This window comes from Tubulanus polymorphus, chromosome 2 (assembly GCF_964204645.1).
Source record: "Tubulanus polymorphus chromosome 2, tnTubPoly1.2, whole genome shotgun sequence".
Taxonomy (NCBI): domain Eukaryota; kingdom Metazoa; phylum Nemertea; class Palaeonemertea; order Tubulaniformes; family Tubulanidae; genus Tubulanus; species Tubulanus polymorphus.
In genome coordinates, this window is record NC_134026.1 from 23,110,530 (window position 1) to 23,127,363 (window position 16,834).

General features: G+C 35.5%; 1 protein-coding gene across 1 annotated transcript in view; it reads left to right on the forward strand.

The window, feature by feature from the left end:
• Nucleotides 1–617: 617 nt before the first annotated feature.
• Nucleotides 618–16,834, forward strand: part of LOC141899052 (uncharacterized) — a 39,336-nt gene continuing 23,119 nt past the window's right edge. The window contains exons 1-5 of the mRNA XM_074785205.1: nt 618–832; nt 4,329–4,390; nt 12,763–12,852; nt 13,291–13,368; nt 14,430–14,522. Of these exons, the coding sequence (XP_074641306.1) occupies nt 643–832; nt 4,329–4,390; nt 12,763–12,852; nt 13,291–13,368; nt 14,430–14,522 (513 nt within the window). The 5' untranslated portion in view covers nt 618–642. The remainder of the gene's footprint in view (nt 833–4,328; nt 4,391–12,762; nt 12,853–13,290; nt 13,369–14,429; nt 14,523–16,834) is intronic.

Genomic DNA, 16,834 nt, shown 5'->3' on the forward strand with positions numbered 1-16,834 from the left:
TATCTTTTGATAACTTTATTTAACAATAAAGATTATGTTTAAATGATTTAGGTTTATGTATTTTATGCTGCGCTGAGGAGATGGGGAACGTAATTTCCTGATTTAGCAAATTCATAATAGCGGAAATTACTCATCAAAATACGTGTTGCAATATATAGCCAATGGGAAGGAACGTAACGAAACATTTCTATTTCCTGGAAATTCAATCGATTGTACGTCCTCCTGTTAGGATCTAGCGCACCTATTGTCCGCACTTAAATTTGACAAACACCAGTCGTGCATAGATAGAATTTTTATTCGAACAGCTTGTTACTCAAAGAAAGTATATGTGTATTTTGTTATTCGAAGCGTAATAAAGGAAACCTCACAGCGCCGAATTAAACCCGAAAATACGTACGAAAGGAGGGATGAAGCCGCATCCCAACACAGCCTCCCTATGCTGCAATACATTGTCAGCCATGACTGAGATAGTGAAGTGATGTTTTGACCGGCTACGGAGTAGAAAGGGAAACTGTCTATCTAATACAACATCGGTACGGATTCTTCATTGGGCCATGTTCATTCGGAAGGCCGATAACCATTTTCGGTATTTCTTACACATCAAGCGCTTGGTGTCAGCCTTCATTTAGATTTCGTTAGTGGATGCAACTGCAGCATCCGCGTCATCAGTACAGCAGTACAGACGCCTTTCGTTTCGGAGAGACCATGGATTATAAAATGTACGACCCGGTTTACGAATATAAGCAACTTCATGTCGACCTTAGGGAGTTACAGATGCCCCTATGCATCTTACAGCTTGATCCAGCTGATAGAGCAGTACTGAGAATTGCTGGTAAGTTTTCAATACTTAGTCTGGGGCCAGCTGTCAAATAGTGGCAGCTGATAAAAAGGGTTGGGCAATAAATCGTGATGACACTGTCATAGATTTAATGGTTTTCTGAGCCGATTGTTTGATTACAATGCCATCTACATCATCATCAAACCCATATGACGTCCTATAGTGTAGCATGTATTACAAATACCTGCCTTAATGAATGGATTGATTCCCATATAGAATCACTATGTTACTCATGCTTTCATGGGTGGAGGCTTAGAGTCTCGTCAGATTTGTGATGACTGTATGCTCTTACACATAGGAATACTCGAATCCTGACGCGCTACATCCATCATAGTCTCACATTGATAGGAAAAGGGACGTTTTTTACGTAGCGAATAATCGGAATATCAAATGAGCCGATGTCTGCACACATTTTCCAATGATGTCACTATTTTTGTAAGGTCAAGGTCTCGGGAGTGAGGATGAGGCTGTAAACACTGAAGACACGTGTATGTCCGTTCTATATTTGACGGAATGATTCACCTGTACTGATACGAATCGCATTTTAAAACATCTTGCATTTTCGTCCAAGGGAATTGCATTGACGAGAGCATTACTAGTAAGATATACAGCGGCTGTCTACATTGTGCATATGGAATAACGATTCTCTTTTAAGACGAACCATTGAAACGATTTGCATTAAAAAGTGACCATTTCAGGTTCGGAAAGTTTTCTATTCAGTTTGCGGTCCTGTTTTCGTATTGTTGGCAACAATTTGAATGGTACTGCCAGTCATATGTCTGTGACATTTCAGGTCCTGTTCACCCTTCAGTGATTATTCCATATTTAGGAAGCCGAACCGGTTTGATTGTTTGTTGTTATTAATATATACTTAAATACCGGATTTTGTTTCACCGTGTATGATCTCGTGCTTAATAATATTTCTTTCGTCAGTCGAGTTGGAAATTGTCGTAACTACGAGCCGTTAGTTTAGGGCACCTCCTCGAACTTGTGAATATTACATTCGAATGTTCACATCGACATCAACGCGAACATCGGATATCGCAGAAACGTTAATTTGTTGGCGGAATTTTGAGAGATAGGTACTGTGTAGTTGAGGTAGGGATGACAATTTTCCAGCGACCTCGGTATCCTAATCGTATACTTCTGAAGTCGTTAGAACGCGCAGTACAGTGTCTTGGACATATTCCAAAGTAGGAAAACGCGTCTGTGGATCTCACTTTCACCCAAAAAGACAAATATTGAGTTTACAGAACGTATTCACACACGTAGTAAGGTTATAGTATAATAATCATTGCGAAATCCTGATAGATGGAACGCTAGGACGATGGAATTGTATGTAGATCCTCCGCTGGAAGACTTAGATCAAAATCCGTTCTCATTTTATGAACAAAACCGTCGCAGAGATACTGGTAAGTATGAGTCATTTGGTTACATGTCAAAGGTTGTGACACTTCCAGTATATTAAGTATATGGCGAGGTGAAATATACAGTATTTTCGAGTGGCTTCAGGTTTGATATGGAAATCACAATTAGGCTTCAGTGCAATATCTGGTTGCCTGATAAATCATCACAAATGACACACTTGTCTTCAATGTGGGTCAGATTAGTGATCGATACGATTAGTACTACTATTATTAGTACACTAATATGATAGTCAGACTGAGATTGTACCAATTGATGATTGTGGTTGATATTTTCAGATTCATTTTCACATTCTTAAAGAATATGCCTATATATCATGAAGTTCGTCTACAAAATGCAAAAACCTTACATTTCAGACCTTGTCTTCTGTTTCAAACCACCACTTCGAGGTCCACACTGTTTGGTGTCCATGATTCTATTGAAGCATGAGTGGTTCCACTGTGCTATGCTCTATACTATGAAGTACAGTGGTCTTTTCTCATTGTATTTCTCTTTTGTCACTTGTTGACTAATTCTACTGATACTCAATTATATGGCTTTCATGTTTATATATAATAATTTTATAGTTTTGAAATGAAGTCAGTTCACTGGATTTAACAAGCAATGATTGCTTATAATGTACTTTATCTAAGACTATGTTTGTTTGTGCTTAGCGACTTCTTGGCATTAGCGAATTATAAGTTGAATTTAGAAATAGTGGCCAATACAATTCTGATCAAGCTTTTAAGGGGAATGTCCAAGACCACTCTCCATCAATAAAGGATAACTGCAAGACATTATCCTATTCAACTCAGAAACAATCACCTTCAATGCCTTCAAGTAATTGGTATTTGATTTTAGATTGAAGCCTGACAATTTTGAAATATTTGCCACTAATGTCCAAATGTCCAAATTGAACACAAAGCATTTTGAATACAATGCCAAATACAAAACGTCATTTGATTACATAATGGCAACTTAAAAGGTCTTTCTGGTAGAGACTCCAGCAGCATTAAATATGTGAAGTGTTCACATGGTTGAATGATTCAAGACTTATCAAAACCGGGCTAAGTAAGCATGGAAAGTGATTCTGCACCGAAAACCTGACCCAAGTATGTTACTAAAGTGGCTGATTTTTGAAGCATGGATGCAGATTTGGCGTTTAACAAGTAGTACATTATATTTGACATTCGCTATCATCAGGATAAAAGTGTTTCACACATGTTTTGCAAGGAAATGAAGTACAGTTTTAATGTACGATTCAAACTATCCTTTGAAATGGCAGGATATCAGATTAAGCATGAATTGAAAATACAAGAAAACGAAGATAGCATGCAAACTCCACACATTGGCCAGACATCAGCATACCGAATGACTAACTAAAGCTTAATAGAAGCGCTGAATTACAAGTGACAACTTGCTCTGTAAGCGCAGCATTCTGGTAAATTCGATACCACATAAGCTCAGTACTTCCTGAGCCCAGAACAACTAAACTTTGTTGAATCTGGTATAGATTTATCAATGAAGCACTTATTACCTTGAAAGACTGTTAATCTGTCTGAAATGTATGACTTAATAGAAGCGCTGTAAGAACAGACCTGCATTTGACACCATCTGTCCATTTATTTACTGATCATAGACATGTCTATGCAGTTATTAATTGCTATAGCTTTGGGCATTAACCCTTTCACTTCTAGACCCTCTAGTTGACACATTATCAGACAAATCCAATATGTTTATATCTTGTGGTTTAGAAACATAAACCCAGTACGAACTAGGTTGTCATATTATACCAATTTAGCCTCTATAGCGCATTTGTTCTGTTATCTATAATTCATCTCCCATCAACTGGTAAGAAAGGGGCAAACTGTGGGTAAAGCAAAGTATAAATCTTAAGGATATGTGTTAGGGGATGAAACTCTACTTTATTGTTATTCACTATTAAGAACCATGACTACTGCATTTTGGGAAGAAAATTCATCGATACAAGATTACGGCAGTCACTAATATGGACAGGGTGAATGAAATGCCTTTTAGGAGATAATTGTGATAATATTGAATGCTGTATTTGTTTATTTGTTTGTAGATGAAAGAGATGCTGTCCAAAAGAAAACCTTTACCAAATGGGTGAACAAACATTTAAAGAAGGTGAGTTTGCTTAACAGTCTGCATTCGTTCTTTGGACATGGAAAATGGTATTTAGCTAGGTTTTTGTATCACCTTGAAGACATTCTATTGTTAGATCATCTCAACCTGTCAACTATTGAATATTGAATATGTAGGAGAGTGGTAACTGGTAAAAATCCCCCCCCCCGATAAATATGCCCCTGGTAAAATCCCCCCATATTCTCGATACTATCAAACTAGAGTATAAAAACTAGATTTAAAAGAATATTAGGAATACATAAGTACATAGATATTTGCTTCACTTTTAAAATAAAGGCCGATTTATCTTTTTTAAAGAAGTGACCGCTAGGAATGGTCAATTTCTATAAAGACCAGGGGGATTTTTACTGAGGGAATTTTTACCTGGGGGGATTTTTACCTTGCGAGATTTTTACCGGGGGGGATTTTTACCTTTATTCTAGGAAAGTATATCTAGCTGAATACTGTTTACGAATTAATCCTGTCTTTGCTATTCTCTCTTTCTTGCCCGTCATGTAATAAAGATTTACATACGCAATAAAAAGAAAACCTGACTTCTATAGTCACGAGGAATTGTTGAATTTGAAAACTAGCATTCTTAGAAACTAACCAATGACTTGTGCAAACATGAAAATCAGACCTTTCAAATAGAAATTGAATTTCTCGTACAAAATATCTCATCGAATTCAAAATTGAAATCCATTTATCATTATCTAAATTACATCGCCGTGTGGTTTTTATTCACGTTGCAATTTGAGCGCTGAACATAAAATCTTTCAGTAGAATGGCGTCTCCGTAGTTCTGTCACAGTCAAAGAAAAGAATGTTTGGCTATACATTCAAATCATTAATACATGTCGTGAAGATATATATTCTCATTCACGCATTTACATTTCGGGATGAGGTCCCGTTTCTTTGTTTCCTGAAAGGAGACATTGTCCATAGAATATCCAGGGTTTTCGTTCTTCGTGCTGATATTGTGCTGATATTTTGCGCGGTAAGAAAGAAACAAACAAGACCAGTTCTGTTGTATAAGGTAGTCTAAATTTGATTCTCGAATGAGTCGGTTCAATGATAAAAAAGGTCAGACAAGAATTTGTCCATTTAAAGTTTTTAACCCTTATATTTCTGTACTTCTTTTTCTCTCGTCGTTGTATATAAATACATGTATACCTGTTTTGATATAAGTCCTACATATATACATATGATTTGGGCTTTATTACCAACTTACTTCGCTTTCACATTTGAATTTCCCGATACTGAATAGGTACATAGTTATATCGAAAAATGTATCGATGAAATAGGATGGATGATGAATAAGTAATTGCTGATCAATACGTTTCTAATTACTGGATTAAGTGTTTGTTTTTTGATCAAGTATTTTAACCCCTCTCCCCTTTCGTACTGTATGAAAATATTTTAATGGTAGATCTATGATTCCAATACCCCTGTATGACCACAGACGTCTAGTTTATACGGCCATGGTGTGGCTGCATAGAAAGTCTCTGATCGAACTCCTATTTGCTGTTTGTATTGGATAGATTACCATTAGTTTTGACTCTTCATCTGATATCCCCAATGATGTCATCGTATTGACATTGATCTATCTTCATTTTTCGAGCGGAAGAGCTTCAGCTTCGATGCTGCATACATGTTCAACTCACTGAGATAACAGGCCCATTAAGTTTCTCAGTCATCAGATTTATGAGCGTCTCATGCTGATGATGACTGAGGGTGAAAGTCACTCGATGGTACTTCTTATGTCTGCCAGACTGACCCCAGAAATGGAGAATAAGCACTTTCTCAGTTTTCATTCTTTAGAATCAATTTGTGTATACATTTATGTGGAACTCTTCAATATTCTTAAAAATCCAGTTAAAAGTCGGTTGCTGCTCAAATTCAACAAAAGAAATTCTGGTTAACTCTAAAATGACCTTGAGGTTTTATCACCTGAAGGAGTGTTTCTTTAAGAGCCACACACAGCATATTTCTGCAGGTGTATAATCATCTATTCTAGCTTCACCTGTGCATCTGAGTGGCTGAACCCACATATATCGCATTAGGCTTTGTTAGAAAAATCTGAAAGATCTTTTGGAATCCTAGTTAATATTAGTTTTGAAGTGGATGAATGACTCATGAATTGGGGGTAATGAAAGATATCATTATCTTACTTTCACTTTCGATATTTTTTCCTTTGACGCACTTCTGTTACCCCTAGGTGCTGTTCGAAACCGTCTCGGAATGTTAGACATTCAACCTGTATACAGATCATGAATACCGAAACAAAAAATCTTAAAACTTGTTGACATTTCTACAAAATGATATCAACATTTTTCGCCTATGACTCATTTTGAATAAGAGCTTGTTTATTCTAGTTATTTCGTAATTTTCTACGTTTTGAATCTCAATTTTCACCATTTTTGAGTATTTCACAGTAATTCAGTTACGAAGCAATATGTATGCTGTGTATTCCCAAAATACGCTACAATCGATATACATCGGTCAGCCACGTAATGTCTCTGTGGTAATGCAGTATAATCATTTTTTGCATTTATCGGACTATAATGTTTAGCTGTAAGGAAAGGGGAGCTCGATGCGTTCATGTGTATAGAATACAGCCATGTTTTATCAAACCAATCATTTCTGCATCAGATACAATGTATCCCTCATTTGATTTCTTATCCACCCATGATATCGATGGAATTTTGGTTAGTATTTGCTGCGGCGTTGATAAGGAATCTCGGGGTCTTGTATAACCATTGAGGAATCTGTAAAGGATTGAAATCATTTGGAGCCATCTTTCTGGGTTAATCCATAACTGAACTCCTGGTAACGTTTCATGAAAGCTAACCAACGGGCCCTTCCTTGACTTTTAAAACAACCCGAACATGACTTTAATGCCATTTGGAAATTTGATATTGGTCTCAATTCTTTTATAGAATGCACTGACTTATTGTGACTCTTGATATATTTCCTGATTTAACTACTCAGGGTTATGATTTATAGGCATAAACAAACAAATTCACTTACATGAAATTCTTTTTAGCTGAATAGAACTACATATATATTTTGTCGGGTTGATGGTGCCTTTTCATATTGCCGTAAATGGTTACTATAGTCGACAGCTGTGATCCACAATTTAAATGGAAATCTTTGAGCTTAATATTTAGGGACCAGTTTCAATGTAACCTGATTGACAATGAGTATAGAATGTTGATTTTATTGAAAAAGATGGTTTTTGCTGCTGTATATACCCCTACATATAGTACCTGACTATTTTTCAACCCAGTTTATTACCTAATTATGTAAGCTATAAGTATCGAGGTAAATATTTGTTCAAGCAATACATTTTGAAGTCCCTGAGTGTTTTGAGTAATAGCTAAGACTGTTAAAGTACTGAAAACACAACCAGTAGCTCATGACCTGTAAGCACCTAAAACTTAAATCCTTACGTCAAGCGATTAGCTTTGATATTTCAATATTTATCTCGATATCTTCTATGCATATTTGGCGAATTTGTTTTCATGAGTTGGTGACCGCACAATAAAATGTGTTCAAATGTGTGATATACAAAGCACGCTGGAAGCTTATGTGCACAGTCACAGATGACACACAATATGCACTACTGAAATATAAACAGCTGTTCCTTATATGTAGATTTACTATGCCTGGATCACGAAGCCCCTCCCCGGCCCTCCCACATATAGATATAGTACTGTGAGGGGCGGGGTCGAACCCAACCGGACCCAAACATGTATAAAATGTCTAAAATGTCGAATCGTAAATCACATGCTATTTATAATTAAAGATCGGTATCACAAAAGAAATCTCAATGTGGTTTTCAACGCAATTTGTTAAGATTGATAGAGGCTTTGAAAAACAAGTCTGTGCCATATTGAGAATAGCATTGTCAATTGAACTGTAGGATATATTTTATTTCGTTTAGACGATTGAAGAGTTTCTTTTGTCGAATAATGATATTTATTCTGAAAGGCCTTTTCAATATCAGTACAAAGTTCTATTATGAAAATAGCCTACTTGAAATAACAATCTAGGGGATTTTCTGTCCTGACATGCGTTGGGAATAATCAGTTTTTGTCAAGCTACGTGCATGATTGATTATTATGTTAGATTTTAAAAAGCTGGACTTTTTGGTGACTCATTTAGATAATTTAAACATTTGGGGCCAGTAATTCTTAGGTTCTTAAACTTGTTGCGGTATTATATCCTTATGAAGGTGTGGGCACTGCAAAATGAAAGAATGGAACTGATCCCAACCAGCTTACCAACTCGGCCAGTCCATCAAAGCCAAAGAAAATTATCACGCAATAACCTCTAGAATAAATTCCAACTAATGTCATTATTCAATACGGATTGTTGGCTAGACATCAATAAATTGACATTTATGACTTGGCAACAGGTAAGTCTCCTCTGACTCCACACACAACCTGGTTTATCAGATATCGCAGCGTATGATGTATCAGCTGTACGATTTGAGTTATAAAGTATACGTTACACCTTATTCTATTCCAAATCAAATCATGATGTTTGGTGAACTACTGATACTTAGCCGGCATGCAAATACTCGACTTTTTAGAAGTTACGACGCTCTGTTGTTATAACAACCATTGAACTATTTATCCAGGTTTACTGCCTTTTTGAAGCCACTATATTTCATTAGATTTGATCGATTTAAATGGACTGAGGTCTCTATATACGGTGCAGGGTTTAAACATATGGTGTCCGCCCGTGCGGCTCATTCAATGAAATGTGATAAGTTCACAGTACTGAAAACTACAATTAAACATCTGAGTACACTCCATTGAAGCTGAGTAGAATGTATATAATATAATATTGAGAAATAAATACTTTCTTTTCAAATGCAATATGAATGTTAATTTGACTCCTTTTATGGTATAATCAGGTCGGGTAAAATAATCACGTCGTCCTCATAAAACTATAACTACAAATTATAACACATCATATGACATTATGTAATGACCCTTGTTGGATAATTACCTAGTCCAGACAATTACTGTGTTTAATTTATTAAGTAGCGTTTTAACTGTATATTATACATTATATATTCATATAGTGATCAGCTAAGTTCTTAGTACATGGTATTTGGCATATTTGACTATTTGACTGGCAAACTGCTACATTAGACCTATGTATCCACCACATCTGAGTGTGACGTTTTGGTTCCAGTCCGGTGGACATATGTGTGCTGTATAATATATATGATACATTTTGCCTGATTCCCAGTAATATATTCACCAATAGATTTGTGAACAGGTGTGAACTGATATTTAGAAGGGACATATGTGCCGATACAGAGTATGGAAAACACTATTTACCTGACATATTTCATTTCACTGATGAAATGTTTTTTTGCCATAAGAACATAATTTTGTTTCAACTCCCGATATATGAAAAAGATATTGCAATTATTGGAATGATGTTTCGAGAATCATGTGGTATATACTCGGAACACAGGTACCAGATTAACCCTAATCATGACTTGAGGATATGACAATTTTGTCCAGTTGTTTGGCCACAATGATACTCATATCTAAAGTTCTTGATTGGAAGCAAGGGTTAATCAATACTGAGTTTAATGATTGTCATTTAATCATAAAATGATTTTGCAACTGAAGATCTAGTCCGGTCTGAACCAGTTAAAACTTACACACCATATTTCTAAGAATATAGAAAAGTCTGTATTCAAGCATATCGTTCAGAGAGAAGTGAAAATGTCAAAGTTGAGGTCATCTTCAGGGCCCCCTCTGAGTTCCCATGTCTAGCTTAAGTAGCTGGTATATAGAAAAAGGACAAATGATTTCAAAGGGTCTTCAATTTGTCATGCACTAATTTTATGAATGAAATGATGTTTCGGCCAACTAATGTAGTTCATGGTCTTTGTCCATAATTAGTTAAAATATTTGCCTGAGCAGGTGAACAGAGAAGTCTTCAGAGTGTGGTACATGATTACCTTTACATTCAGCTGAGTTCATTCCACGTAAAAGTAGGGCTCCTTGTCCTAATTGTGGTTAGTCCTCGTCATTCAATTTGAAGTAATTTTTTGGAATTGAATTGGTCGCATAAAACGTATATTCATGATAATTCATTGCTCTATTATAGGGGAACTTCTGGGGTCATGTCAATTGTAATCTATACAGTTGGTATTATTTTTGGTTTTCAAATGGCTGCTCTTCGGTTTATTTCCAAAGTCTTGGATGGAAGTTATGCGTCAGAAAAGTTTTTTCATTCTGGTATCTCTAAGCAGGTACTAGCAGAATTAAGGATCAATATCTAGTGATTGATGATATAAGCTTCGTTGGGATTGGTTTGTGGATATGTATCTCAAAGCCAACCGATCAAACCAACCAGTGATGCGTGCCATGGCACATACTTTGCCAGACGTAATAAATTACTTGCCCTGTATATACACCATGTAGAGGGTAATATAATTATAGCTAATGATGACATAATTTGTTTTAATCACAGACACAAAAATTCTGATAAATTGTTTTGGATTCCGTCTCTTACTTCCCCGCTCTATATGCACTAATAGAAACAGGATTCTCCCCAAAAATGCGAGGATGCCATCATTGCTATCATCACAATGTCGAGGATGCAACATAATAACATATTGGTTTGAATTTATCCCGAAACTTTAAGGCATTTTCCAAGAATGTGTTCTTTTCATGTCATTTATGATATGCTGCTCTTAATATTCGGCTAAGAGATATCAAAATCTTTATAAGAAGTTAAATATTTATGGTTAGATATAGAGCATTATGGGTGCATCGTATTCATGTATGCAGGAACTGAACCACAAGTTCTATAGCTACTACATGAAGTAATGTTTTCAACACTGCTCGGCATATAATATTTATTGGACATTTGTAATGTTTTTATTGTTTGTGCAAGTTTTATGACATCTAATGATCTATAACACGTGCGATGGGGTTTGTCACACTGAATGGTATAGCGTCACAAATGATTACCACAATCTTAATAATGCATTACATGAATTATTGAACCGGGTTTCTTGAAGAAAATTATCTAATTGACTCTTATGCGAATGATAATGATTTTATTTCTATTATGCAGCATTGGATTTATCAAAGGGTTTGTAAAAATGCACTTTATCCACCACCCTTCTTTCCCTTTCCCTTTACATGTCCTAACTGCATGCCTTCCGTTTGAAACCATTGGCATTCATTACTTGTTATTTAGCATATGACCTTTCAATATTATCAAATGATTTCCATTTAATCATTAAATACCCTTTTCTTGGACTTTGATTTTGAGTGCGTGTCTCTATTTTACAGCGTTATGACATTGATTTTCTTTATGAACATCCACTCGATATGATGTATATATTGATATTGTATTCCTTTCATCAGATGCATAAAATACTGATGATTATTAACAGATGCTTTTTGGTTGATTTTTGGATATTTTTCAGTGTTTTATTTTTTTTGCATGAGTGTCCTTCACCCTTGTTGAAATGAATGTTATCAATATCTGATTGTTAATATCTTCAAATTTCCTTTAATGATCAAATCAACATGATAAGTATTTAGGCTACCTGTTATTGTGCTGAATCATTTAGGTTATAAATTTACGAAACATCTGACATATTCATGAAGAAAAAAGTATAGAATGATGAATTTATGAAACTGAAAATGATCAATCCTACATTAATTCTGGTTTTGGAAATTGAAACTGTGATTCTGGGATCCCATGCTTTTCACCAGCTTTTCATAATGGAGATTCCAAAATACATTTTTATATCAGAATATATGTTTGCATGATAGTTGTCAAGCTGTTGCTTCATGATTCTGAAATTTATCAGTGTAATTTTTGTGTTCGACATATAATATAGTCAGGGATTTTGTTATGCAATGAATGTTAATAGATATCTAGGGACCAGATTAAATTGTCTCATGGTTGCTTGCCGGTTTGTTCGTAGTTCATGTTTATATCGTATGGTGGCAGCAGTTTCTATGTCATCCCGTTTAACCTTGTCTTTAGAGGACTGATTAAGTGTAATTATCAAACGTGGTTTGAAGTATTGGGTCACTGTATAAAAAAGCCTAGTCCTCTTTTGATGTTATGTAGTAAATAATCGGCCCAATTTATTTTGGTGTAAACCTACTGAAATATTTTCCAAGAATAGAAAGCCAGGGAAATTCATCATAATGCATGTGAATGATACAATATGTAATTCTTTTGGTCTTTCCTTTTCTACTGATGATTCTTAATGAAGAAATTAATTTCGAGACATGTTTTTATATGAAATATTTCTGTGATCAAGCACATGGAATCAAAAGTTATCTACATGTATGCTGGTATTATGTTTTCTAGGTGAAACTTGAAATCAAAGAGCTATATGAAGATTTACGTGATGGCAACGGTCTTTTGTCTCTGCTTGAGGTGTTATCTGGAGAAACATTGGTAAGCAACCTCCAGGGCCGTCGGAACAGGGGCGGCCAAAGCCGCCCCACTTTTTTGCTTAACAAAATTTTTTTCAAAAGCACGCTGTACCCCGTAGCAGCTCGTCGTTCTCTGTACTAGGTGGTTGGCTCATGACTCATGCTTCTGTGAATGAGACCGTGAAATGGCCCCAAAACGCATCTCTGGCGATTGAATTTTCAAAATTTTTCTAGGGGAGGGCCCCAGACCACCCTTCAGAAATAAGCCTCGCCACTGAAAAATTCCTTCTGATGGCTCTGACCTCAACAGCATAACTAAAAGAGTGTACTAATAAGAAATAAACGTAATTTTAGGTGAAATTTCTACTGATTCTTCTATTCATCGAAGTAGAATTATTATCTATATTCAATGAGTTCATAAATTGCCTGGTTTTAATGAATTACGATTTATGTTTTTCAGCCGAGAGAACGAGGGCATATGCGTTTCCACAGGTTACAGAATGTTCAAATAGTACTGGATTTTCTACGCTATCGAGGGGTTTGTATATGAAATTACCTTCAACTTTCTGTTTAAGATTTCAATCTTCATCTTCAACTTTCTGTTCAAGATATTATTGATTATACGCTCAAATTCGAAATGGAGGACCGGCACACAAGCTATCCCGTCAGATAGTGCCACTGAGATATCAGACGCACTCGATGAAAATTAGTTCATTTTCAAGTAACTTTGATCTCAATTTTCTTCCAATCCAAAAATTGGGCAAATCACGCATCAGAATAAACTCTAATTAGTCTTTTCATATGTCATGCATAGAATTTGAGAAATTATTGTTAGATTTTAATTGAGTTAGAGAAGAAATCCAGCATCGATGTCATATTGTACATTGGCGGATTATGGTGGAATTCTGCTTACCACAGAAGCATTGCCGGTCCCCCGTTAGGCTCAGTGGATTTTGATGTGGCGCTCACGCCATCAGACAGTGGTGCCCTCTTCAGTTACTATAGATGACTAGATATTGATTTAGATATGAATTTTACAAGATAAGTGTATTATACAGAGGGGTGTGTGTTACTGTTGGCAAGAAGTTGAAATCTGAAAAAAGACATGACTTTTGTTTACGCAGTATGAAGACAATTTAGGTTATACTGTCATTGGCAAAACCAGTAATTGTTCCGCATATAGCTATTTCTCTCTGACAGGGCTATAATGTCAATTTCAAATGCTATATATATACCCAGATAATCTTTTGTTTTGTTCATAGTATGTGCTATGTTTTGTAGTCAATAGCTCATAAATGATATCTCCGTCATTCGGGAATTTTAATCAGGATTTAAGATTTTCTTTCATTACATGTATAGGCCTATAGGTAAGGGCATAAAATATATTATTGCATCAAAGATTTCATGACATGTCACCATTAATAGAATGTGCATGTTCCGTTTTCATCTATGTATCGATGAATTGACTATGATTTATGTATTGATCCGAGAAGACTAGTTAAGTCTTCATGAATTTTTGTACAAACCCTGATATGAAATGAGTTTCATAAACATCTTAAGACAAGTTCTTTACTTAGTTTATGGCTTCATATTTTTCAGATCAAGATTGTGAACATTCGCGCTGATGAAATTGTTGATGGCAATCCAAAACTTACTCTTGGCTTGATATGGACTATCATCTTACATTTCCAGGTAAAATATACACTTTTTCCTTTAAGCAATCTCTTTGTATGTTAGATTATACATTTCATTCAAACTATGTTTATTATTCGAAAATACCAAGGATTGCAGATCTTTTTATGAGGAACTTATGGGAACTATCTGTTGTTGATAATTGATGTGTTCTGCTAGTGCCCAGTAGGAAATCTTCAATAATTCACGTGTTTTTCTACCTATGTGCCTTCATATGTGACTTTCTTGTAATCAAACAATGATATACATCATAGTCATCGATTGTATCGTGTGAATTAATTATGCTCATTACCACTCTCATTTATAGCAGTCATATCTATATACATAACAATCACTTGGATACATGCTTGATTCTTGTTTAACAGTCTATAAGTTTTATCAGGAGTAGTAGTGTCTTATGTTTATTGCATACAAAATTGTTTGTTTTTTGCTGCGGTTTATGAATCTGCGGTGGATACTGCTAAGCGTTGAAGGAGTCTACAGCCAATATTTGATTTGTTAAAAGCCTCGATTCTGCTACAGTGCAGTTATCAAACTCATTTTTACTGACTTCAAGATCTAAGCATATTATGGTTTCATACACCAGTTGTGATCGTTAATGACAGATAAGCATTTTGAATGGGTGATCGCTGACATTAATTCATGTTCATGAAACTTCGCCGAAAAGAGTAATTTTACATTTATGTATGGAAAATATTATTGACCTGACTTAATACCAATGTCATTTTATGTGAAACTGTTCTGGAGGAAAAGTACTTCAATTTTACCGACATACCTACTTATTTGTGCTTGAAATGATATCAATGCTGTCGTATTTGAATAATTCATGGTAGTATTTGTAGAAATGCCGATTCTGCGGTACTTTTTATGTTCCAGTCAAATTGCTCGATGTAGGCCTATTTGGACCCTCCTGGATTTTCTGTGATATATTGTCCTCGTTTGTAGGAAGTTTTTACTTCGCCTGGACTAGTGTATTGGTACTTTTTTGCTCTCGAATAATTGCGAAATTATTTGCGTATAAATGACTACTTGACGATTGGCAATTTTTACATGAGCTCTGTACTGGATTTTGATGTGGGCTAATGGTCGCTTCCCCTGAGTCGTCGATTGTACGAAATATTCCACAATGCCGCGACGAGTTATTCAAAATTTGCTGCAGAGTTGTCATCGATCTCCTCGTACTTTGAGTCCAACAAGATCGTCGACCGACGCTCTGGGTCGCGTGTCTGACAGACCCAACAAACAAGTACGATTTCATCCAGCTACATCGGCGGTGGCTCTATCTTCTTCCCATGAAGATGAAGAAGAGGCTGAAATACGACAAGGGCTCTGTTGCAATCGATGCGTAAAAACAAAAACTAAGACTACAAGCTCATCCCAATATGAGGTAAGAATGGTGATACGATGATTCTGAGATTGAAATTTTTGAAATGATCGCCTCAACGAGAGGCATATAGAGATACATCAAGTAGTATTTACAATTATATATCACAACATCAAACAAAGAATTAAAATAATATTTGACTAAAACAACAACTATACACTGATTATATGTTATGTACAAAGAAAATACCATAGATTGTTATGTACAGTTACCTCTGAAATTACAGAAAAATCTATGTATTTATACAAGAGCCCGGAATGATAAATAAATGCGTTTCGAATCATTGGGGTTGTTAAGCCGAATTATAGTTTTACAAAATATTCCTAATTTCCTAGGGTAGTTGTACGAACTGAATAGGGTTCCATGTATGTTCCAAACTAGTTTTCTAATGAGTCAAGCTTGTGTCGCCATCTGTGATAATCTGTTAACGTTATTATACATGTAGTATATAATACATTGTTATACATACAAACTAGGTCAAATAGAAATGTGTTCTTTATAGGCAAATTTAGACATCCTTGCAATTTTTGCTGGAATCTGTATTTGAATTTGTCATATTTTGCAAATAATATACTTATATATAAGTGTTATTTCAATTCAGTGGGAATTTATGATGCTGGTATGGTTCTGGATATGAAAACAGCGCAATTAACATCTTCAGCATACAAAATCAATCTTGACAGATTCATATCGCTACCTGAAATTATGAATATGATTAATAAACCAAAATCTGCCGCGATGATCTGTTGATTCAGTGTGTTTTATGGGCTGCATTGTCTTTATATGAAGCAGCACCTGGTGTGGGCCCTAGAACAGCCTGCCTTTGTGTGATCTAGCAAGATCGATAAAATTACACAATTGATTCGGCGTGTCTCCTTATGTGAAAAACTCATCGTTTTTGAAAACTACAACATTTTCAGTGTTATTC